At 41.2% G+C, this 26874-nt stretch overlaps 1 protein-coding gene across 3 annotated transcripts in view; it reads right to left on the minus strand.

The window, feature by feature from the left end:
- Positions 1–374: 374 nt before the first annotated feature.
- Positions 375–26874, minus strand: part of C2H1orf87 (chromosome 2 C1orf87 homolog) — a 70384-nt gene continuing 43884 nt past the window's right edge. For 2 of the 3 annotated variants that reach the window (XM_072649680.1, XM_072649679.1), the window contains 4 exons: positions 24226–24296; positions 15830–15909; positions 8517–8724; positions 569–856 (listed from right to left, as the gene is read on the minus strand). In XM_072649680.1, coding sequence (XP_072505781.1) covers positions 696–856; positions 8517–8724; positions 15830–15909; positions 24226–24296 — 520 coding nt within the window. In that variant the 3' untranslated portion in view covers positions 569–695. Of the gene's footprint in view, positions 857–8516; positions 8725–15829; positions 15910–24225; positions 24297–26874 lie in introns of all 3 variants that reach the window. The other variant, XM_072649678.1, reaches the window with a different exon arrangement.

Raw genomic sequence — 26874 nt, forward strand, 5'->3', positions numbered from 1 at the left:
GGAACACAGATCCCCTTGGAACAGGATCTTAGAATAATAGGACACCAAACACAGAAATTTAGAAGGGAAAGAAACTTTTAGACACAAAATGTTAGAGATAGGCTGTTACTTACAATATGGACTTCCAGAACACCAAACAAAGAATGTTATAACTGGAAGTCACCTTAAAGCATAAAAATGTTAGAACTGGGAGAGACCTTAGAACAAAGAATGTCAGAGTTGGGAGCGAACTTAGAACAGAGAACATTAGAGCCTTAGAACATGGAATGCTAGATCCTAGAATATCAGAATTTAGAACAGTCTATTTGAATAATAGCTGGAAGGCACCTCAAGAGATTATCTAGTCTACATCCCTTGCCCCCACCTAACACCACCACCACCACCACCATTGATAGAGGAGGAAACTGAGGTCTAGAAGTTAAAGGTCACACAGTGAGAAAACAGTCCGACTGTTTGGTCACAGTCCTCATTAGCTTCTCACCCAAACTAAACAAAGCTTCCCCACCTTCATGTCACTCGGTGAAAGGGGGTCGGTCTGAGACACGAAGGCCATTGGAGGCACGCCCAGAATGCCTACGCCGGCCGCACCTCCCTGGGAATGCTTCATTTCTCCCTTTCTCAGACTGAGGAAAACGTGTTCCTGGGTACAAGAGGGGAGACACAGCAAACAGCCGTTAGCACGATCTAGGCAGGTGTCACAGCTCCTTCAGGTACCGCAGCGCCGGCTCCAAGAGAAGGTTCTCTCCCCGTCGGAACCTTCGAGCTGCCTGATCAATTTTCAGAGGGCTGAGGGCAAGGTTATAAATGAGATTGTAGTTGTGCATGAGACGTTTGGCTCGCTCCTTATCCAGCACACCTGTGTTGGGGGGGGGGGGGGGGGCAGCGAGAGAAGAGAGAGAAAAGACAGACAGACAGAGACAGACAGAGACAGATGGAGGAATACACAAAGGGAGAGAATGAAAGATACAGAGAACAGGACAAAGAGAAGACAGAAAAGAAATAAAGAGTCAAAAACAGAGAAAGAAGAGGAGAGAAACATAAACAGAGAAAGAAAGATAGAGGGAATGAGAAAGAAACAGAATGAGACAGAGATGGAGAAATAGAGAAAAGACATTAACTTTCAAGGCTAACCTCTTTATGATGTCTTACACATAGTCAGACTTTAATAAATGTCTGTTGAATTGAATGGGTTTGCAGAAGAGGATTCATAACAAGGGGTTTCCGAAGAGTCCATGGCCCTGACAAAAGCCAACACTGACATGTGAGCACCTTGCCTCATGAGGGCTCTCCTACAAGGGCTTCCATGAAGATGCCATTGACTGAGTGCAGCCCACAGCTGAATTCTAGGCCAAGTTCAAGGCAATGTTTTGTAAAGTCAGTTCTAGAGAACCTTCTGAACCTTCTGAAGTCAGTTCTAGAGAAGGGTGGGGCGGCACAATAAGGCTGCCTGATTCCAACTCCCATTGCCAAAAGTCCCAGATTTGCAGAAGGCTAGAGCAGGAGGAGACTCTTGAGATCTTTCAGTCCAATGCTTTTTTTTTTTCTACTTATAAGAAAACTGAGGTCCATTTCCCCAAAGTGACATACAATTCATTGAATCCTAGTTTTCTAGCACATTGGGCACCATGTTCAACTACTACTACATTGTTAACATTTCTTTTACTCCTCTTTCCCTCCTTAGACCTTCCCTAACGTTCTGCTTCATGTTGTATTTTGCCTTCTGTGTTGGCAACTTATCTCCCCTCCTCAATGGTAAGTTACTTGATGACCCAACTACTCAATGGATAAATGGTAGCATGAATACTTGCTAAATTGAGTGCTAGACTCAATGGTTCCTAAAGGCCCTTCTGGCTGTGAGATGCTGAGAGTATGGGCAAGTTAGGCCTAGGTCTTATTATTCTTTTCCCTTCTCCAACACTACAACTCTGAACATAAGAAGGTACTTAACATAGACTTCATAAATGAATCCATTTGTATTTTGTCTTTTCTTCCTCACATGTGCCTAAAACAGTGTTTGTACTCCCTAGTCTGTGCTCCCATCAAACTCTAGAATGATATAAGCATATTTGTCATGTATTACCTTATTTGATCCTCCCACCAACCCTTTAAAATAGGTGTTATAATTATCTTTATTTTACAGATGAGGAAACTGACGACCCAAGAATCGCCTAATGTAGTAAATGACAAGATTCAAACCCAGGTTATGGGATCATAGATTTAGGGGTGGAATGAAACTCTAGAGGTCTCCTAGAAACTGAGGCAGTGAGAGGATGAGTGACTTGCCCAGGGCAATACAGCGGGTATCTGAGGCAGGATTCAAACTTGGGTCTTTCTGATAGTCAAGCCAGCACTCTAGCCACTGCACCACCCACCTAAGCTCAGACCTGGCCATGCCACAGGCTCATCTCTTAGCCTTAGGCTCCTCTAATGTTCTGTTTGGTTTCCCAAGATTCCATCTTTGTATTTGAACTTTTGGTGTTTCAAGGGCCCCACCATTCTGACATTCTATGATCTAAGGTCTCTTTCTATATTCTAGGATTCTACATTCTGATTTCCCTCCAGGTTTCTGTTCTATCACTTTGCTTAGCTATAATGGTCTATATTCCACAGGCTCTGCTATCTCTGACATTCTTTGCTCTAAAACTCAATGTAGTAATTTTTCTTCTTGCTCTGTTCTAAGGCCCCTCTCAGTTCTGACATTCCATGTTCTAAAGTCTTTTCTACTAACATTCTATGCTCCAAGGTCCCTCCAAGTCTGACAATTTTTCTTCCAATGTCTCTCCCAGCTCTGATATACCACATCCTTAGGACCCTTCCAATCTTCACATTCTTTGTTCTAGGGTTCCTTCCAGTGCTGACATTCTACGTTCTAACGTTCCATCTCCTAAGGTCACTTCTGTTGGGATTGGAAGCTCAGTTCCGTGTGGACAGTCTCGGGCAGGTAAAGGTGGGAGCTTCTAAATCTTAGAGCTCTCACGAGACCCTCCCAGGAAACAACAGGGAATTGAGGTGAACCGAGCTATCTCGAGTAATTCCGCCTCTTCCCGTGAGAAACGTGATGGGGGAGAGATCTCCCCGCCCTCGAGATGGTCCCGGATCTGGGCACACCTAGTTACCTAACAGCACGGTATTGAGATGCAAACTATGCGGCTGAAGGTTAAGTAGGATTGAGGAAGCCTGAAAGCTCTCTTAGCACGTGAGGAGCCAAGAGGACAGTAGGCTCCGCTTTCTTCTTTCCTCTCTCCCCTCCCCCTCTCTCCCCGCTTGTACTTCTACTTCCAATCCCTTAAGATCTTAGCCTCCTTAGGAAATCTCTCCCTCTTCCTCCTAAGGAAGACCCCCTGCACTTGTAACCTAGACCCTGAAATAAAGCTCAACCCTTGTTCGACTCTGGAACGTTCTTTCTCTCATATGAGCATCTGGTTTTGGCCAACCAAAGACCTCAGAGGTGAGGTAAGAAGACTCGGGTAGCCCACACAGGCCTCTAGGCCTGGCACACTTCAGTTTCAACCTTTTTCCTCCTAATGCACACAACACCTTGGTAATTTTTTTGTCTGATGATCCCTTGCAGCTCTGACAGTCTATGCTCCAATAGTCTAGATTCTGAGTTCCCTTACAGCTGCAGCTCTCTGTGTTCTATGATTTAAAAAGCTTCCAAACTTTACTGCTAGGAAATTCATCCTGATGTCAAACTAAAAATGCCATCAGCTAAAATGTTTGCCCATCTTAATCTATCATGTCATGAGTGGACTCCCCAAACAGCTGCTCACTGCAATCCTTCAATCTCTCATCATGTGGTAAAGTCCATCTTCAGCTCCTGTCCTTCCCCACTCTCTCAATGAAAACACACACAAATAAATGGATAAGAAGTGGGAGGACTTTCCATGCATCCTTCAGAGAATCAGCCAGGGCAGCAAACCCACCACCTCCTCAAAGGACAGAGTAATCTGTTTATCCAACATCACTTACTTTCCTCAGTTTATCAAGGTAATCACTGACATCAGTCCAAAGGTCCGATCCATGTACTGTGTGTGTTCATGCCAGAGACTGCTTCGATGTACTTGTACACAGGATGTGCCAAATAAACATGTATGCTATAAGCAGCCTTTATCTCAGCTCAAATATGTCCTGAACTTTTGCTTGAACTTCAGAAAGCATAGCTATTTGAAAGGGAGAAACACAAGAGTCTGGTGTGGTGGAAAGAGGCTTAGAGCTATAGATAGGATGCTCAGGTCCAAATCCTTACCCCCACATACACTAGTTACATGACCTTTGCCATATGAATTCCCTTCCTCATTTATAAAAATAAGGTCATTGGACCCAATGAGCCCAAAGGTCTCTTCTAGCTTCAACAGTGCAAGTGCTAAGATCCCTCCAAGATCCACCATTCTAGGTTTTAGGATTCTTCCAACTCAAACACTGTGAAGTCTTTTCCAACTCAGTTCTCTAAGATATTATGTTCTAGGGTACCTTCTAGCACCAACATCTTATGTCCTACTGTTCTTCTCAACTCCAGTATTCTACTCTCTAAGATTCCTTTTAGCTCTGAAATTCTCTGTTCTAAGGTCCTTTCCAGCTCTGATATTCTACACTCAAGATCACACACATTCTTATTCTAAAATTCTAAGTTCTAATGTTCCTTCTAGTTCTAGGTTCTAAGATTTTTATGTTCCAGGGTCCCTCCCTGCTCTACTTTAAGTTACCATGTCTTTCCATAGCTTTAATATTCTATACTCCAAGGTTCTTTCTTGTTCTGACATTATATGTCTTTGCATTCCTTATACCTGTGATATTCTGGGTTCCAAGGACCCTTCTTGCTTTGATGCTTTATGTTCAAATGACTCTTCTATCAATTCTATCTATTTTAGGTCAACAATTCTAAGGTACTTCCGAGCTTTGATGATATCGGTACTAAGGTCTCTTCCATCACTAGGATTCTAATCCCAGTTCCCGTGTTGTGTGTTCCATGGTCTATAAACACTTTGTGATTCTGTATCATAGGTCCTCTTTCTGCTATGAGGCCATGGTTGCTTCCTAAGAGTTTGTGACCAATGAGTCAGCCAACATGCTGACCTCGGTCAATCCTCATTTTTCATTAAAAGTTGCCTCAGACATTCCCATCTCTTGCTGACCTATTCTTTGGCTGTAGTGACTTTCCACATTTCATGGAAACAGGGAAAACAGACATAAATAATGAAGAGGTCATGGGGAAAGCATTTCAGATCTGCCCTTTTAATTTATTTACATCTATCATCTACTAAGGTCAATAAAACTCCACAGAGAACTTATTTCTTTAGAAACTCCACAAGAATGAGGCCCAAGTCTGGGGAGAAATAGATCAGTGACTGAGGCTGTGGCCATCATTGGTCTTTGAGTTTTTAAGGTTTCATTACTTTAATGTGTCTCTCTCTATACATATATATTATTAAATTAATATAGATATATTTCTTTATACATGTATATCTTGAAATAAATGCACATGAAATTTCTATATACATAAATGTTTCCTGTATACATATAAATCCATACATGTATATGCACATACATACAATATGTCTATATACATTATATAGATTTATAGATGTGTCCACATATATGCACATTTATACATTTCAATATGTATGTATGTATGTATGTGGGAGTCACAAAGGGACAGAAATAGGATTAGAAAGTATCAGGGTCTCCTGAGACCCAAGGCAGGGTAATCCATAACAATATGTTGAGATACTGTGTAAAATGCCTTGCTGAAATCCTGACATACCTTGATGTCCAGAGCATTTCCCTGATCTAAATCTCCTCAGAAATCTATAAAAATAGACAATGAAACTTGGGCATGAATGTGAGTCAACCCTATTTTTTATGTATGGCCAGAGTCTTTAAAAACATTTATTGGGGTAGGAATTAAAGAGAAACACACTAGCTAAGCCTCAACCACCTCCCCACCCACGCTCTCCTCCAGTCGTAGCAATTTGTCTTCTGACTTCACCACTCAACTGAAACTACTCTTTCAAAGGTCAGCCATGACAGTGGAATTGCTGAATCCAATGTCCCCTTCTCAGATCTCATCCCCCTGACCTTTCTGGAGCACTTGATGCTCCTGCTGGACCCACGTTCTGTACACTAGCTCCACCCTTGTCTTCTGAGTTCTCCTCTGACCATTTTAAATCGCTCCTTCTTGGTCTCCTGGAATGGTTCATTTGTTCATTCTCTTCATCCTCCCCCACCCTTCCCCAAGCATGAACACTCCTCAGACAGTGAGGTAAAAGGCAGTGTTGGCCTCCAAGTCTAAATCTTGACTCAAATATTTATCAGTTGAGTGATTTTGGTAGGTCACATGCACTCTTAGAGCCTCAGTTTCCTTCTGAATGGGAAAGAATGATAATTCTTCCCAATGACAAGGTCAATTTTACCGTGTGTGTGAAATCCAACATATATTAAGCACTTTATACGTAAATATGTAATTCTACCATTATTCTAAACATTGCCCCCATTCCGTGACAGCCTCTTCTGTGGGAGACAATATGGCACAGTAGAAAAAGACCGGGCATTCAATTTGAGCACCCAGGTTCAAATACTTTCTCTGCCTCTTTCTGCCTTTGTGACCTGGGACAAGTCATTTTATTTCATCTGTTCAATGAAGACATTGTACTAGACATCCTCAGAAGTCTCTTTCTAGATTTAAGTCTAGGACCCTGGGCTGACCAAGGTCTGAATTCTGGAAAAGGTGGTCACTTGAGTCCCTTACAATTCTTTGATGTTATATATCTTCTCTACTCTGATAAGTTCCATTATCATCTCCAGCAAAGGACTCTGAGGGTCATTATATTTTCTAGTATCTTCCCTGAGCTTTAGTTCACATCTGGGACTGCCTTTTTGGCATTTCCCCTGAGATATCCCACCAGTGCCTCCAACCCAGTATGTCCAAAACTCCATTCAACTCAACCTATCCATCCTTCTTATCAGGTGAGATAATAAATGGGGCATTAGATTTGGAAACAGGAAGATTGGGATTTAAATCCTGCATCAGATATTTACAATACCTATGACCCTGCACTAGACAGCATCCAAAATGTCCAGAACAGTATGTAGAATGCTACTTGAGGGCAGGAATCACTTTGTTTATTTATTCCCATAGTATAACACAGTACATTGCCTTTTACAATGCTAATGGTTAATAATTATTTCTTATATTCTGCACAAATTTCTTTACCACAGAAGCAGCTAGATGGTGCAATGAATAGAGTACCAGCCCTAGAGTTGGGAGGAACTGAGTTCAAATCCAGCCTTAGACATGACACTTAACTAGCTGTGTAACCTGGGGCAAGTCACTTAACCCTGATGGCCTTGCAAAAAAGAAATCCTTGACCTGTATAGCCTCTGTTTTCTTACGTATAAAATAAGTGGTTTTGGTCTCTACCAACTCTAAGATCCTTTCTAGCTCTACTATTCTATGTTCTAAAATCTTGATCCCTTCCAACATGATAATTCTATGCTTTAAATTCTAAAATGTTATGTTCTAAGGTCCCTTTTAGCTCTAACATTTTATGTTCTAATGCCCCAGCTATCTCTAACATTCTTTGTTCTAACCTTCTAGGTCAGAATGTCTTTTCCAGCTCTAACATTCTGTGTTCTATGTGCTAACATTCTATATTGGAAGGTCCCTTTTATTTCTAAAATTCTATGTCCTATGTTCTAAGGTTACTTCTAGTTCCAAAATTGTGTATGCTAACATTCTACGTTAGCCCCTTCCAGCTTGAGACTTCCATGTTCTATGTTCTAACACTGTACTGTAAGGTACATCCCAGACCTAACACTCTCCAAGACTCTTCTTGGTTCTGTGAAGAGCTGTAACATCCTCACTTCCAAGGGTCCCCTCCAGTCTTGCCATCCATTCTATATTCTAATGTCCCTTATTGCTGTAATTTTCTGTTTTCTACAGTGAGGATGGATATATGAAATATGACTTTCCATGCCTGAGCCTCACCCAGGACTTGGGAATCTTGCAATGACTCCACTTCAGTAGAGTTTGCTATTGCAATGACATTTATTTTAATGGAATTTTATTTACAGGAATCCTCCCTGTATTTGAATAAGAATTTTTTTCTTTCAAAATACTATATTTTATTAAAGGGAAGAAGCCAGGTGGTACCTGGGTCCAGCGCTAGACGTGGAGACAGAAAGATCTGAGTTGAGTGCAAATCCTGCCTCAGATACTTCCTAGCTGCACAATCCTGATCAAGTCACTTAATCGCAATCAGTTTCCTCATCTCTAAAATGGGTAGAATAATAGTATCTCCCTCCCAAGGTTATTGTGAGGATGAACTGAAATGACATATATACAAAGCTCTGCAATCATTATAAATAATAAATTAATCATGAATTGTGTCATAAACAAATTGCAAAAAATAATATGATGAATAATAATAAATCTTTCTCCCATTCCTGAGTCTGCTAGTTTTATCAAGGGAACTGACTGCCCAGCAAGAGGGGGGCTTGTTTCAAACATAGTCTTTCACCTGTGTTATTCACATCACACAAGTAGAGGGCATTTTCCAGCTTTCGGAACCGGTCCATCCATGTCTCCCGCTGGGCCTCCTCATTTCTGAGTTGGCTCAGATACGGCTGTGAGGCTGGTCGAATCTTCCTGTGTGCCTCACTTTCTTTGGAGACTCTTGTCTCAGCGGCAGGATTTGCAGGGGGTGACTCCCTGTCTTCTGTGTGTTTCTACCAACAAAAAACAAACAGTTTTATGACAATAAGATAGCAACCCAGACAATTCCAAGGTTCCTTGGCAGAAGAATGGGCCACCCAGACAGCAGGAATTGGGAGAAGTTTATGTTTCTCAAAGCCAGGGAGGCCACGTTTCAAATCCTCAGCTCTGCAGGATGATGTCTGCCAACTCCTGCTGGATATGAATTGCTTTGGTGAAGGATTTTGAAATTAAATTCAACAGGGAAGGGCACTATTCTATCTTTTAGTTCTGTCACAGTGGGATTTTTTCGTGGAGAGTCATAAAAATGGTTCTGGAAATCAGTTTCCTGAGACTGACCTAGCTTTACAGTAATGTGGTCCAAAGAGGGAGAATACCAGTAGAATGCTTAACGCAAGTACTAATGAGTGAACAGTGGTCAGTTGGCCTTAGGTCCAGGTACCCACATTGAGTGGCACCCTCACAGTACACTCCTGGTGTATGTTTCCCCTCATCTCCCAGATCCCTCCCCCTACCTCAACCCTCAGGTAACTTCAGGCACAGCTCACACTGTGCCTCCTGACCTGCCCTTGGCAATAGAAGCCTTATTCTGGGCATCCTCTTTTCAAGGGCATATTTCCTAGTCACACCCTTGTGCATGCCCCCTACAAGCATCCAGTCATAGGATTAGAGATTTGAAGCTGGAAATGACTTTACAGATTCTTAGTCTCACTTTCCCATTTACATATAGAGAAACTGAGGTCTGGAGATAGGAAGTCACTTACCTAAAATCTCTTCTCCTATAGAAAGCCTTTCCCAGCCCCTCTTAATTCAAGTGCCTCCCCTTTCTTATTTCCTATCTATCCTGTTCATCACTTGTTCATACATATTAGTTTGTTGGTTGTCTCCCTGATTAGTTTGGTCACTTTTTGAGTGCAGGGAATGTCTTTTGCCTCTTTTTGCATTCTCAGCATTTAGCACACTTCTTGGCACATAGTAGGTGCTTAATATATTTTTTAATTGACACAAGTAGAGACAGAGCTAGAGTTCAAGCTTAGGTCCTTTGTTCTTCCCCATACTCATCCTCAAGCCTTTCCAGAGCATGGAAACATTTCACTGTGTTCTAGACCATACTTGTTGCCCCTGGTCGTCCCATCCGTGACTCATCTGCATCTCTACTCTGTTTTGACTTTAGAATGTGAACTCCTTGAGAGGATGGTTGGTGTTTTTTGCTTTTCTTCATGTGCTTAGAACATACTTATCCCTAAATTGGAAAGATAGTTCTGCAGAGAATCCAGCTGTTGAATATAGGTACTGAGTTTTCCATTACAGCCGGCTCACCCAGACCTTCTTGACCTTTGGGCCTGCCTTTAAAAAATGACAATTATTTCAATATAACTTTGCAATGCTGTGTATTTTAATTAATGTACTTAAAAACATTATTCCGAGAAAGAAGGATACTTAGGTTTAGCCATAGGGATCTGGGATACACAGAAAGGTCAAGAATTCCTGCTCTAAGGAGAGACACTGCCATATAATGAAGAAAATCAGATTTGGGATAAGTGGTTCTGGGTTAAAATCTCCACTCTATGACTTAATACCTATGTGACACTGGGAAAGTCATTTGGCTGATGTTGGCTTCAGTTTCCCCTTCTGTAAAACTGAGGGGGCTGGGATAGATGGGATATGAAATCGTTTCCAGTTCGAAATTCCATGACCCTGTGAAACCATGTCCTGTGAGATGAGCTGAAGGAACTTGGAAGGAGTAGCCTGGAGAAGAGACTACTGCAGGGAACATGGTAATCATTTTCAAATATCTGAAATGCTGATACATGGAAGAAGACTTGGACTTGTTCTGCCTGGCCCTGGGGGCAGGAGCACTGGGAGGATGTTACAGAGAAGCAGATTTTGGCTGGAAAAAAGAGGGGGGACTTCCCAACTTTATAATGTGATGAGCTCCTTGTTAACGACGATGTGTGATATTCAACTGCAAACCAATTTTTCACAAAAGGCTAAGTGGGAAAAAAGTTAAAAATTAATGTTGCCAGTGGCAAAAATGGAGGCTGGTGTGAACTGTCAGTTGTGAATGCTGTGTTGTAGGATGGTGTTCCTTTGCTGGGGCTGACAGGCTCCAGCTGACATTTTAGGGAAGCCCCCGGGCACTGCTGGAGCCCCGCATGTCCATCCGGGGCTACTACTCTGCTCAGGATTGTCTAGGGAGTCCAGCTCTGGCAGACTGGCAAGCAGGAAACATGCATTTAAGGGCTTACTAAATGCTAGGCACTGATGATACAAGAACAAAAGGAAAGCAGTCTCTGTCCTCAAGGACCTTACAATTCCTCACCTGTGAAGTGGAGGCCTTAGCTCAGAAACATCAAAACCAGAGATGATTTCTTCAGCCCCTCCCGACTTGAAATCCTGTGATGTAAAACTGGTAAAAGGGGATATTTCCTGTATCCATGGGACATCTATCCATCAGTCAACAAGCATTTCATAAGCTGTTGGTCATTATTTTCTGCCCTATCCAATTCTTCATGACCCTGTTCAGTGTTTTCTTGGTGAAGATACTAGAAGGGATGACCATTTCCTTTTCCAGCTCATTTTGTAGATGAGGAAACAGAGGCAAAGAAGGTGAAGTGACTTGCCCAGGATCACATAGCTAGTAGGTGTCTCAGGCTGGACTTGAACTCAGGAAGCCTTCCTGACTCCAAACCTGGCATTCTATTCACTTGCTATCCAGTTGCCCTGTTAGATAGACCTGTTGTCTATCCCAGGCACTCTCCTTAAGGAAAGGGAAAAACAGTCCCTGTCCTCAGAGAACTCACATTCTAATATGGAAAACAACAGGCAAATAGTTACTTACAAAAACATAAATCTAGATATACATACACATAATGTATGTACACACATATATACATACATGTAAGATACATATGTACATGGTATGTTTATATGTATATGCATGCAGATATGTTCATGTGTATATATACACATGTGTCTATACATGTATCAATACAATGTATCCATATTTATATGCGTGTGCATATATGTGCATGTATGTATACATATTAACATACTGCACACTCAATAGGTATGTATGTGTATGAATATATATGTATATATATAATATGCATATATACAGTGTATCCATATTTATATTTACGTGGAAGGCAACTTCAGGGGGAAAGGATTAGTGTAATCCCAGTGAGGATGATGAGGAGAGGTCTCTGGCAGAAGCTGAATCGAGATCAAAATTCCACCTTCTACCAGAGGTCATCCTTAGAGGTTATTTGGTGCAACCTGTATCTGAGAAGGAATTTTCAGGATCCCTGAGAAGTGACTTCTGAGTTTCTGACTGAAAACCTCGAAAGAAGAAGCACTTGAGCGAGAGGTTGGTTGACTGGACCATTTGTTGGGTATGTTATGGTGGGAATCTGTGTCTGGTGTAGGTAGGCCTGTCTGGTTACTGAGGTACTGTGGGGAATCTCTAAGCATCCCCATTCCCTTCTGGGAAAGCTTTGATGATAGGAAACTTTTTCTTTACCACAAGACTTGGTAAAAACAAAACAAACAAACAAAAAGTCAGTCCCTGTCCTGAAGGAGTTCCTATTCTAATGTGGGAGACAACGTGCATATGAATTGCTACCTAGATGATAAATTTAGAGTATATGGAAGATGGCCTTACAGACGAAGGGATTTATACTAATCTATAATTTCCGCCCCCCCCCCCCTTAATTCTAGTATCTTTCTTCTGCTGATTTTCTCCAGCTTATTGTCTCTCCCTTTAGAATTGAGGGCAGGGACTGTCTTTTTTCTTTTCTCTGCTACCTCTAACCATCCCCAGAACTTAGCCAAGTGCTGGGCACATATTAAGGTCTTAACAAATTCTAGCTGACAGACCAATAAACTGATTTTATATAGCTTTTCATGGTTTACAAAGCACTTTATACTCATCATCTTATCTGATACTTACAATAACCCAGTGACATAGGGAAGATTATAATCCCCATTTTGTAGATGTGAAAATTGAGGTTAAGAGAGTTTTTTTAGAATCATGGTGTCTCCCTCATTAGACTGTAAGGTCCTTAATGTAAGAACACTCTAGTTCAACACTATCATTTTATAGATGGGGAAACTGAGGTTCAGGGAGGTTACCTTACTTGCTTAAGGTCACAGGCAGCATAAGATAATTGTTCTTTTTTTTCTCTAAAGGGAAGAAGGAGGGATAATGGATAGAAATTGCAATGAATCAAAATTAGGCTTGATTTCAGGGAAAACAAACAACTCCCTCCTCCAAACTTTTCAAAGTTGGAGTTATTCCTAAATGAGATGAGTTTCCTTGGGAGGCAGGGGGTCTGAGCCTCAGTTTGATCATCTCTAATATGAGGGCAAAGGGTTAGTTGTAGAGCAATGTCAGAGAAAATGCCTAACAATTGTATCTGGGCAAAAGAGGTTCTAGCAGAATGTGGTGGGTCCAGGACTCAGTCTCCTTGTCTGTAAATGTCTTTAAGTGGAAATTGGAATTTCTCATCAGGAATGGTGGCAAGGGAATTCATGTTCATGTATGGGTTGAACTAGATGGAATCTGAGGTCTCTGCCAACTCGAAAATTCTATGATTCTATAAATTATGTTTTTCCAAGGTTTCTTTGAGCTTGATATCCTAGGACAGCAGAATGTATATAGTCAGAAGACCTGTGTGATCTTGGGAAATGTATCACTCAATATCCCTGGGCCTCAGTTTCCTTTCAAATAAGAATTGTTTCACTTTTTTTGTCAGCGCCCAGCACAGCGTCTTGCACTAAAACCCATGCTTGTTGATGGTTGATCTGTAAAATGAGGGTGCTGATGTAACCCATTAAGCTTCTGAGGTCCCTTCTAGCTCTGTTTTAACCCACCAGTGATAAAAAGCCAAGGATTTGCATGCTCAGCTGAAGTTTTCTTGTTAGAGGGGAAGTCACCTGTCCCCATCCCCTGCCTCACCTCTTTCTCTAAAGAAGGGGGATAAGGGACTGCCCACAATCCTCTGTTGTCAGAGAGACTGGAAAGAAGAGAGGTGAGCATTTTCACAAATAGACTTAACATTCCCTAGCAAAAGCATTTGGTATTGTTTCTTGGAGAGAGAGAGAGAGAGACAGAGACAGAGACAGAGAGAGAGAGAGAGAGAGAGAGAGAGAGAGAGAGAGAGAGAGAGAGAGAGAGAGAGAGAGAGAGAGAAGAAGGAAAGGTAGGGAGGGGGAGGGAGACAGAGAGGGAGACGGGAGGGAGGATAGGAGGGGGAAGGAAAGAGAGAATTCTGCCAAAATGGGTACTATTTTCTAAAATATTCTAATATGTGAAGTGGCCTCCCTTCACTTTAAGATGAATGATGTTCTAATCTGAGGATATTAACCAGCCACACTCAGTTTTTCTTTGACACTGTTTGCATCTCTCTCCCCAGGACAAAGTAGCTCCAGATATTAGAGGGGCTTTTAAATGCTGACCCAAAACTTTAGTCCTTCATCAAAGGGTCCATTACATTCTTAAGGGTGACATGTGGGTGAAAAAGGTCTCCTTGCTCTTTAGGAAGATGGACTTCCGATGTTAAAAGAGACCTCATAACCACTCTTTATTTTGACAAGAGTTTGTGTATTATTCATGCACTTCCACAGAAAGTAGACGAACTCCAGAGCTGGAGAACAGGTCTAAATCCCTCGAGGGGAGATTGTAGGGGGGTATGGTGAGGGGAGGTTAGAATAGTCTGATTCCTCAGGGCAATGAAGCAAATCAGTGACAAGCCTTTACCTACAAATTACATGCAGAAGAATTTAGACCCAGAATCTCTGTCCTTTGTCTCTAATCTTGACCATGGAAACTCCTAGAGCAAGGGGATTTTGGTGGCAGAAGAAGAGACCTTTGAGTGGTCCCAAAATACACCAGGCAACATGGTCCATATAAAGAACAGACACTTGGTAGTATGAAGTTCCAGGCTTAAAATCTGACTTTCTTATTTCAGCTGCATGGCCTTGGACTCTTTAGTTAATCTCTTCAGACTTTGACATCCTCATTCATAAAATGTATATTCCTTTCTAAGTTTTAAGTACTAGTTCTGTTTTATATGGGAAGAGAAAAAGAAGAGGACCAGGAGTTGAAAGATCGGGATTCTATTTAATCTGAACAAGTCTCTTGTAGTAGTAATGGTGGTGGTGATAATATAGTAGATACTGTAGACAGTGTAGTAGATAATGTAATAATGATAATGTAGTGGTAGTAGTAGTAGTAGTAGTAGTAGTAGTAGTAGTAGTAGTAGTAGTAGTAGTAGTAGTAGTAACTGTCTTTTGCCTCTTTTTGTATCCCTAACACTTAACACAGTGCCTGGCAGATAATAGACACTTAATCAATGTTTATTGATTGATGGTAGTGAGGGGGTAGTAAGAATAAAGGTGATGACGATGATCTCATTTAGAAAGTGCTTTAAGGTTTTTGAAATGCTTCTATATACATTATCTCATTTGACCCACATAACAACCCTGTGAGGTAGATGTTTCTTGGTTTGGATTCCCAACCTGCTTTTCCAGTCTTGTCATACCTATTTCCTTTTGGGCCCTCTACAATCCAGTCAGAATGGCCTTTTCCTCACCAGATAATCCATTTCCCACATTCACACCTTTGTAGTGGCTGTACTCTATACTTTGAAGATACCACCTCACCGCCACCACTTTGAATTCCTCTGTTTCCTTCAAAGCTCAGCTCAAGGGTCTCCTTCTATAATAAGTCTCATCTCTCCAGAGGTTAGTTCCCTCCCACAGCTTCAGTTTCCTCTCTTGTAAAATGGGAATAATAATTCCAACCATCTCTATTCCCATAGGAATAGTAAACAATTTCAATTCCACTTTAAAAAAACACCATTTATTAAGCATTTATTAAGTGGTTCAAGCCTCTATGCTAGGCCCTGGGAACCAGATACAAAACAAAAACAGTCCCTCCCCTCAGGATGCTTCCATTTTATGGAGGGATGGTATAAAGGTCAAATGAAATAAGGGATGTTCAAGTCTTTAGGCAATAGAAAGTGTCATTGAAATGTGGCATTACTGTTAACTGTTATTGCTGAATGACTGACTCACAAACTCCTGGCCCTGGTCCTGACCCCCACACAAATTTACCAGATTATCTGTTGGACTTTGAGCCTCCTCTGAACCTTCAGCAGCTGCAACAGTAGAGGAAACTTCCTCTTTCTTTGTTCCTGATAATAAAATAAAAAACAAACAAACAAAAATTTACATTTCAAGATCACTTGAAGATGCAAACATGTTTCCTGGACTTGTGATTTCCCTGGTATAGGGACCTCCTAGGGAAGGAACCACAGAATCTTAGAGGGATGCCAAAGGCATGGTTAAACCAATAGCTCAGTCGCACAGAGTCAATATGGATCAAAGATGGGATGTGACACCCAGTGCTCCTATCTCTCAGGAAGAAGAAATCCAAGATGATTTAATTTACCTGGTTGGGGTCATAATATTTTAAGGACAAGTCTTAAGTTTGGAAGGAGTATGGCCCAGGGGTGACAGTCCTGGATTTGCCACTGACCTATTGTAAGGTCTGAGGCAAGCCACAATAATGACCTTCCTGAGCCTCAGTTTTCTCTCTTCTATAAAATTAGGTAAAGTAAGAGTTGGGGGAAGGATGAGTATAATAATATTGGTACTATGGATGTCACTGTGCTGTTGGAAGCATCTTTATAAGAGATAAAAGTGATGAAAGTATGGGAAACTATCCACATCACAGAATTGCAGTCCCTCTTCATTTTACAGAAGAGGACACTGAGGTATACAGATAATGAGTATCAGAGGGGACATTTGAACCTGGCTTCACTGACTTCAGAGACCATGCTTTCTCTTCTGTATGAGAAGAAGATCTGGAAAAGATAGAGAAGACTTCCCTGGAGAAGGTAAGATTTAGCTGGTCCCTGAAAGCCCTGTATTCAATATACCATGCTTCCTGTCTGTGGTCCTATTGAACAAACAAATGAACAAAAACCATTGACCAAGCACTTCCCATGTGCCAGGTCCTGTGCTGAATGTTGGGGATCTAAATAGAAAAGGAACTCCCAGTCACCCCAGGGACTGTGACACATACACAAATAATGATAACATACTAGATAAAATCTAGATTTCCAGAGTTGAGTTTTGATTTTGTTTTAGAAGTTTCTCCAGAAAATACTGACAAAGTTCAGAGATTCAGAGTTGGAAGAGATCTTATGGATTATATAATTCTCCTTACTCCCCTTCACTTCTCCAACCTTCACTTCACAAATGAGGAAACTGAAGCCTGGAGATGTAAAATGATTTGGCCAAAGTTAGGTCGATCTAAAGCCAGTGTCTCTATCCAAAAATCAAACAATTATTAAGTGCCTACTATGTGCCAACCACTACACTAAGCACTGGGATGCAAAGGAAGGCAAAAGCAATTCCTGCCCTCAAAGATCTTATAATTTAATGTAAGTTGACTACTGGAAATTATTTTAGAGCATAACTTACTCCCCAGAAGACTGGTGTTTCAGGTGCAGGTCTTCCTTCTGCCTGTGTTACCTGTAACAGGTCAATAGCCCAGGCACCTGCCCTCCCTGCCCCATGCACCTTTGCTCAGCAGGCACATTCTTATCCATGCTATCCTAACAGCCTTCGATTTGTTATGTCTGTCAGGAAGGTCATTCTGTAATTATGCCAGCAAGACAGATTGCAAGCTACATTTTCAATGGAAGATAAATGAATAATCATCATGAGTGAAGGATGTTTATAGTTCAGCAGACAGCTGGTTTGTCTCCAACCAGATGGTGTGATGTTCAAGTCCAGACTTGGAATCCCAAACATGCCTGGATGTTAGACCTTGGTCATGGCCAACTCCTCTGTCAACTGTGTGAATATCAAACTCTCCCTCCCCCACACCCCCCTTAGCCCTGCTATGGATCACTGTCCAAAGCTGGCTTGATGGCACCTTGGTTCAAAACTCTCATATCATCTCTTGTTATTGCTTGTGTGGTCAGGAGAAAAGCTGTAACCCCAAACAGCTGCTCCCAATAAGTTATTATGCAAATAGATTACATCAGTTCTTTTCTCCTTTTTTGGATTGCTGAGGGGATCAAGGATGAGACCATCATTTAAAACTCTTGGGTCAGGTATAATATGTAAGTAAATGCAGAAACATTACCACACATTTCAGAAAACAGGGAAGACTCAATTATGGGGGGAGGGTATCTCACAGTGAATTTTTCTAATAAAGATCTCATATGTAAGACATGTAAGGAACTGCTTCAAATGTACAAGAACAGGAGTCATTCCCCAACAGACAAATGATCTGAGGTCTAAGGATATGAACAAGTAGTTCTCAAAGGAAGAAATTCAAGCTATCAATAACCATATGATTAAAGGAACAGAAATTTAAAACAATTCTGAGGTTCTATCTCACATTCATCTGATTGGTAAGGATGACAAAAAAAAAGAAAGATGAAAAATGTTGGAGAGGCTAAAGGAAAACAGATATATTAATGCAGTGTTATTGGAGCTGGGCATTGGCCCAGCCATTCTGGAAAGCAATTTAGTACTATGGCCCCAAAGTCACAAAACTGGGCATACTCTTTGACCCAGGGATACCACTACAAGGCAGATATCCAAAAGAAACAAAAGAAAGAGGGCAAATACATACATACATACACACATACACACACACATATAAATATATACATATATACACAAAAACAAGCTAGTACTTACGTTAACTCTTTAAGTCTTGCCAAATACTTACATTTATATAGCACCTATATTCTAGGCATGGTGCTAAGTGCCTTTACAATTATCTCATTTGATCATCATGAAAACCCTGAGAGGCAAGAGCTATTATTATACCCCTTTTACAGATGAGGTAACTGAGGCAGAGAGAGGTTAAGTGACTTGCCCAGGGTCACACAGCTAGTAAGTGTCCAAGGCAGGATTTGAGTTCAGGTCTTCCTGACTCCAGGTCCAGTGTCCTGGCTACCTGTGGACTGCAGAGCAGCAAGACAGTTCCTTGTCCTAGGACTGTTTCCATCTCAAGTCCATTGAATTCCTGATAAGGATAACCACAACATAACCAAATAGCAACCTTCTGCACAAAGCCTCCCCTGATTCTTCCTCCAGACTGATAGTGCCTTCTGCCCTAAACCACAACATATTTAACTACTTTACAGATATATGTATGTGCTTCTATACATATATGCATATGTAGTGATTGACTTTCCCTTAATGTGTATAGTTTTGGTTTTTTTTATGTCCTACTCTCCCTCATTGTAATGTATGCTCCTTGTTTCATGTTTTTGTGCTGGGATTAGAAGCTCAATTCCGTGTGGGCGGTCTTGGGCGGGTAAAGGTGGGAACTTCTAAATCTTAGAGTTCTCACGAGGCCCCCCAGGAAACGACTGGGAATCGAGGTGAACCGAGCTATCTCGTGTATTTCCGCCTCTTCCCGTGAGAAACGTGATGGGAGAGAGCTCTCCCCGCCCTCGAGATGGTCCCGGATTGGAGCACACCTGTTGTTACCTAACAGGCTCGGTATTGACGTGCAAACTACGTGACGGGAGAGCTTAAGTAGGGTCAGGAAAGCCTGAAAGTTCTCTTGGGCAGAGGGGCCACGCGTGAGGACACAAGGCTCTGCTTTTCCTCTCTCCGCTCTCCCCTCCCCCTCTCTCCCCACTTACATTTCTACTTCCAATCTCTTATTGTAAGATCTTTGCCTCCTGGGGAGATTCTTTGTTCCCTCCTAAGGAAGAATTCCCCTGCACTTGTAACCAGAACCCTGAATAAAGCTCAACCCTTGTTCGACTCTGGAACGTCCTTTCTCTCATATGAGCATCTGGCTTGGCCAGCCGAAGACCTCGGGAGGTGAGGTAAGAAGACTCGGGTAGCCCACAGGCCTCTAGGCCTGGCATTTTTGAACTTGTATCATCAGTGAGAAGCCCAATGCTCAGCATGAAGTGGGTGCTAACAAACACCTATTGATTGAGTGAATCACGATAGTAACCAGAATGTAATAGAACTTTAATGGTCACTGAGAGAAACGATTATGAATAACCAATAATTAGTGAAGATGCAGAGTTTTCCCCTTCTAAAGTACTGATTTTTAAAAGTAAAAAGTTCAGTCTCTTGAAGGACGTTACTCCCAATGAAACTGAATTAACTTCTCCTCTATGTGAGCCAACCCAACCCTATGAGGAGTCTCTAGTTTATGGGGAATTCCATTCAATTTAGCTGGGGTGGAGACAGATCCTTTTGTTTAGATAGGGCAAGGCTGGGGTGATTTGAGTATTAAAATAGTCTTTCTGTCCAAGGGTGACCTTATGTCACTCTCAGCCCTTCATTTTAATATAGCTCAGCTTCCAACATGCTATCAATCAGAATGGATTGCCACTTCTCTTCTGAAAGAGGGTATAAGCACTGAGCACACAGCCATGATTGTCTGTGGTCTAAGAGAGATGGCCCAATGGCCATCCTTTTTTTAATAATGTGCTGACCTTATTAACAAAATTGTGAAATTACTCAGAAACTATGTCTCTCCAAAATGTTTAATTGTCCCATCACAATTAAGTTTCGCATACAATGTCCCACTTGAAGAAATCCTTTACTCTTACTTCCACCCTCATGCCAACTTTTCTCTTGCCTACGTTAACCCCCCACTTCTTCAGCTGATTCTCCTATGACATGGTCCCCCTTCCTCTTGCTGTCCTGATCACCCTAATTCCTGGATATACTGCAATAAGAAGGAAGCCAGACAAGGCTTTTTTTTCACTTTATTTTATCTTTTAGCCCATCCTAAATACAGAGGTCATCCCAAAGGTGACTGGGTCAATGCCTTCGGTTCCAAGCGGCTGGCCAACCTAACCCAGATGTGAGAAATAGTGTTTGGATTTGGATAAGTGGGCTCATGCAGAATTTATCAGCTTAAAAGGGAGGATTAGTTACACATACACAAGATTTGAGGATATCAGAGTTGAATCATTGGCAGCTAGGGGTCAACACAGTACAAAAAGCGCTGGACCTGGAGTCATGAATAACTGAGTTCCAGTCCAGCCTCAGACTCTTAATAGTTGCACAAGATAATATACATAAAGCACATTAAAAACCTTCAAGTTTTGTATGAATGGTAATTATCATCATCATCATTAAGAAAAGACGACATTGAGTGAATCATGGGAGCACTAACTTAGGACTTGAAGGAACCATAATAGATATGGTACAGAGGAGATAGTGATGGGCTTTGAGTCAGAGAGGCTTGGGTTCAAGTCTTGCCTTAGATACTTGTTAGTTGCAAGGCATCCCACTGAATCTCCTTCTCCTCCTCTGTAGAGTAGGGATAATAATACCTCTGTTACCTTTGTCACAGGATGGTTTAATAGAGGAAATGAGCTAAGGCACATAAAGCCCTGTTCAGCTTTGGAGTATGCCGCCACCACCACCACCACCAAAACAACAAAAATGACTATTATATAATTGTTACTGATTATATCACTATTTTTAAGGAAGTAGCCGAGACAGGATTCTAAATCAAGGTCAGCTGACTGAATTCAGTATTCCCTCCACTAGATGTCAGTCGCTCCTTCTGTAAAATGAGGGGGTGGGCTAGCTCAGGGGTTCTTAATGTGGGGGGTTATCTGTGAACTTATTTTCATAACTCTTTTGATAGTTATATTTCAATGATTATTTTCCTTCATAATTCTTTGTGCTTTATTCTAGGCATTTTCAAGCATTACTCTAAGAAGGGGTTCATAGACTTCACCAGACTGCCAAATGGGTCCAGGACACAAACAGGGCTTAGAAACCCTGGGCTACATGCTTTTAAAGGCCCCTTCAAACCTCCACTGACTAAGATTTTGCCCCTCCACATGGCCTCTGTGGAACATCATGGGCTTTTTGTGAGCACCTTAAATCACTAAGTCTACACCTGTGACTAATTGCCTGAAAAGCAGGCAGTAAGTAGGGTTTCTGAAGATACAGAAGACCGTTTCTTTGTCTCCTCCTGCACTTGGGGCTGCTGGTTGGCACCTTTTCAATTGACGGTGAGAAGAGGCCGGGCTCAGCTGACTTTCTTATATGCTGTGACAAAGTGATCACTGCGGCAGTGTGACTGCAGTCATCAGAGAGCAGACTTTCTGGGAAATGAGCTCCCAAGCATTTCTGGGCAGAGCCAGATTGGCTTACGTTGCCTGACTTGCTCCCCAAAGTATAATGCATGGAATTATTGACAGCCTCAGACACTGGTCCTAAGAGTCAATCTGCCAGTCAACAAGAATTTATTAAGTGCTTACAAAATGCCACATATTCTGCTAAATGTTGGCAATAACAAGGTTTAAAAAAAAAACAAAAACTATTTGCACTCTCAAGGAGCTCACATTCTAAAGGGGGAAACAACCTGCAAATGATGTGAATACAAGATGTAAATAGAGCAAACAGAAGGAAATATCAGAGGGAAGATACTAGAAAGAAGATCTGATAGGGAAGGTCAGGAAAGGTCTCCCAAAGAGCTGGGTTTTGAAGGAAACTAGGAAGTGGAGACAAGGATGGAGGTAGCCCATGAGCATAGGGACTTGTTGGAGAAAAGCCAAGGAGGCCAGTGTCATTAGATTATAGAACACAAGGAAAGACCAGGTTCTGAAGGGCTAAACAGAAGAGTTTTATAAATGATCTTGGAGGTAATAGGAGGCCAGTGGGGTTTACTGAGCACAGAGATCAGATCTGCTAAGAAAAGTCACTTTGGCAGCAGAGTGCATGGTGGACTGGAACCAGGAGAGCCTGGAGACTGGGGACCAACCTCCAGGCTATTGCAATAGCCCAGGTGTGAGGTGATGAGGTTTTGTTGTTCCATCTGACTCTTTTTAACTCCATTTCTGGTTTTCTTGGCAAAAATACTGGAGTGGTTTGCCATTTCTTTCTCCAGCTCATTTTACAGATGGGGAAACTGAGGCAAACAGGGTGAAGTGACTTGCCCACGGTCACACAGTTAATAAGTGTCTGAGGCCAGATTTGAACTCAAGATGAGACTTCCTGACTTCAGGCCCAGTGCTCTGTGCCCTATGATGCCACCGAGCTGCTCTGGGGTGATGAGGTTAGAAGGCAATAACAGGAGACCATTCCACAGTTGCTCTAGGCAGCATCATATAGTGGAAAGAGTAATGGATTTGGAATGAGGAAATGGATTCATATCTCATCTTTGCTTCCTTTTTACTTGGGTGACCTTGGACAAATCATTTCACTTTATAGGGTCTCAGTTTGCCTTTCTGTAAAATGTATGGAAGAGTGTCAAGCCAGATGGCCTCTGAGACCCCTTTGAGCTCTAGATCTAGGATCTGCTCCAAGTGCTGCATTTTCTTCCCTTCTCGCTCTCCCTCCACCCTTTCTCTCTCTTTCTCTGTGACCTCATCAGTTCTCATAGATTTAATTGGCTTCTCTCTGTAGCTGAATCACAGACCAAGGCATCCAGCCCACCTCTCCCTTGAGCTTTAGTTCCACATCCAAAACAGCTCATTGGACATTTCAGGCTGTATGCCTGAGGGAATTCTTAGGCTCTGTCCTTCTAAAGCAGAATTCAGTGTCTCTCTTCTCTCTCCTCCCATCTCCCCAGCAGACAATGCTAGCACATAGTAGGTGATTAATAGCAGCTTTTGATTTGACATATTGCAGGCGTTTGATCAATCCATGTTGTGAGAATGACTGATTATCATCTCCTTCCTTCCCTTGGATTTCAGCTAGTATGCAGCATTCTGTCGAATCAGAGCAGCACACGTCTTTCTTTTGGGATCTTCCTCTTTCCCCCAAAATAGCTAATGCTGCTGTTAACATCTCCTGCTAGGCTCAGCTCATTCTGTTTTTCAGAATTCCTGATGTCATTCCTCCAGAACTATGTCACACTTGTGCATTTATCCTCAGATATTTGCCCTTACTTCTGTTTCTGCAAGGGTCTTTTACAAACCTATGTTGGTTGGTAAATTCCCTGAGCATGTATCTCATTAGACAACTCTTCCTTTTACTCTCCTATGGAATTATTTCTCTGTGTCTTCAGAATTCCATTTCTAAGTGCTTTCAATCATTCATGAGCTGAACTTCCTGAAGAATTTTTATCTACAGAATGATGTCTACTTCCTCTCTCAACCTTTTGAAATCTACTTTCAAATTGTGGGTGTACGGCATGGCATGATCAGCTTTTTTCTCCTGTCATAAATTTCAGGATCCCAGGGTTATAGATTTCAATTTTGATGTCGTCTTAGAGGTCATTCATCCAACACCTCATTTTATAGAGGAGGATATTTAGACCCAGGGGAAGGGAAAGGACTTACCCAAGGTCATAGGAATGCAATCCAGGTCCTCCGTCTCCCACAGCCAAGCCCTTCTGACTGATCAGAATCAGATTCAGATTATCCTAGGTTTCCTGATCACTTCATTTACCTTTTGAGGTATGATTAAAACTAGGAGCTTTGGAATGGCTGGCTTACCATGTCTTCTAGGTATGATCTGGGCAATAGAACCAGGGCACTGACCTGGAGATTGGGGCGAAGAGGAAGCCTTGTCTGAGGAAGCTTTGACCAAGAACTCCATCAATTTTTGCCATCTGTGTGAGAAGAAAAGTAGAGTCATTGTAAAATTGAAAGGAAGTTTCTTTTTGTCATGAAATAATGACCAATAAAATTACCAGAGAAAAGAATTTAAAACTGGGGAAAACAATCAAAATCAAAGAATTTGTTAGCGGAAAAAAATCATTCATTCTTTTATTTATTAAAACAATTATAAAGTACTATTATGTCATATTTCTAGGACATTCTAAGGTCTCTTTAAATTCTGTGATTCTTTGTTAAGGAAAATTCTCCTTATCTACAAATTTCCTTATCTAGCAACTCTATCTAAAATGGAAATGGGTTAGTCTAACAAGACATTCTCCCTAAAGCCATGTTAGTTCTTTGTGATCACTGTTTCTGTGTCTTTATGTTCCCTAACAAGCCTTTTAATCACTGGATTCAGGTTTGTCCTATACCCTTCCACCTAACACATCCCTACCTTTATCAACTTGAAAACCAACACACTTGCTGTTTCCATTAAAGACTTGCTAATCTAAGCACCTAATGTTTCCTCTTTCTTCAACAATCATCCTGCTTGCTCTTGGCATTAGAATAACAGGCATTTTCTACCCATCACATTCAGAATAAGAGGCCAGATGTGCCTGCAACATCCTACTTGTGGCTGCCAGGCAACTGCACTCATTGCTCAGAAATGTTAAAGATGTTGTTATGTCAGTTTTATTCTCCAAACTCTTCCTCTCTACCTCTAACTCTCTTGTCTCATCCCTATATACTCCAACTTTCAGGCTGTAGCATTTCTCTATAACTTTTATTGACTCCAAAGAAATTATCCAATTGTCCTGTTGCTTTTTCATTTCCTTCTTCCCTAAACTCCAATTTATGGCAAAAACATCCTTCCTCCTTTCCAAGCACTGGGATTCCATTGGTATGTGCATCCCCTCCACCATTTCTCTATGACATGAGTCACTACCTCTCTGCACCCTAGTAGACAGTTTCTTGGGTTTCGGTTGCTAAAAACATTCATAAGTCACAGACAGGTCACTGAAGGCCATCTTGTTCAACACCTTCATATTGAAAATAAAGGAACTTAATCCCAGAGAAGTGAAGTCATACATTAAATAGCCATTTCAAACTCAGGTCTTATGACTCTAAGTTCAGGTCTTGGTCCCCTGTACCACATTCATCATATGGTGGTCATCTCCCTGAAATTAGCTATATATCGGTCTTCTCACTACAGTCACTCAGCCTTGCATAGATGTGTATTTAAAGTATTTCCAGCTTGGAAATAAAGATGAGAAAAGTTCTCAATAGGCATTATCTTTTAACAACAGAGGGTCCTCTCAACCAAAAGACTGATCAAAAATGGCGTGGGGGAGACAAATACGGAAACAGTCAGTGTTGAAAGGGCTAGGGAAAAACAAGCACACTGATATACTACTGGGAGATCTATGAACTGGTCCAAGCATTCTGAAAAGCAATTTGAAATTAGGCAAAGAGTGTAACTCAGATGTCTGTACCCTTTTACCCAGAGATACCAGTGTTAGGCATATACTCCCAAGTAGGTGAAAAGCAAAAAAAAAAAAAAAAAATTGCATAAAAACACTAAAATATTCATAGTAGCACTTATTTTTTGGTGATAAAGAAATGGAAATAAGAAAGGTGACTATTGTTTGAGAAATCACAGGGTCTAGAGTCAGAAAGACTCATCATCTTGAGTTCAAATCTGGACTCAGATAATTATTAGCTGTATGACCCTGGGCAAATCACTTTTGCTGTTTGTCTCAGTTTCCTCACTGATAAAATGAGCTGGAGAAGGATATGGCAAACTACTCCAGTGTCTCTGCCAAGAAAATCCTAAATGAGGTTGTGAAGAGTCAGGCATGACTGAAACAACTCAACAAAAATAAAACATCATGGTCCATTAATATAATGAAATATTCTTGTGCTACAAGAAAAAATGAAGAATAGGTAGCATTTACATAGCACTTAAAGGTTTGCAAGATGCTTTAAAAATGTTATCTTGTTCCATTCTCCCAACAAATATGGGAGATAAAGATTGTGAATAATTACCAATAATTTATTAATAATAATAGTACCTAATGTGATGAATATAAGGAAGGATGGGAAGACTTATGTGACCTGATACAAATCAAAACAAGCAAAACCAGGAAGAAAAAATGTATGCATGATGATTGAAGCAATATAAATGGAAAGAAAAACAAATACTCCCAAAAACAAAAACCAAAGCCCGAATAATTTTAATGACGCAGCTTGGTCATAAAGAAGAGAAGCGAAAATACATATTCTTCCTCTTTTTGCCAAGATGGGAATTATGATGTAGCGTCGTATATGTAAGCGTTAGTTGCTATCTTCATTAGTTTTGCTGAACCACTATGTTTTTCTGTCTCTTTTCTTTTTGTTAGAAGGGAGAAGGATTTATTTGAAAATGAAGGTGATGTAACAACAAAAGATAGGACAAGTGATTATTATTCTCTTTTGTTTTATCATTTATATGATTTATCTATTATTTTAAAGAACAGTTCAGGATTACTTTTTATAATAAAACATCAAAGCATGACATTCGTGGAAATTTCACAACAGACAAATAGAAAT

The sequence above is a fragment of the Notamacropus eugenii genome, chromosome 2 (assembly GCF_028372415.1).
Source record: "Notamacropus eugenii isolate mMacEug1 chromosome 2, mMacEug1.pri_v2, whole genome shotgun sequence".
NCBI classification, from domain to species: Eukaryota; Metazoa; Chordata; class Mammalia; order Diprotodontia; family Macropodidae; genus Notamacropus; species Notamacropus eugenii.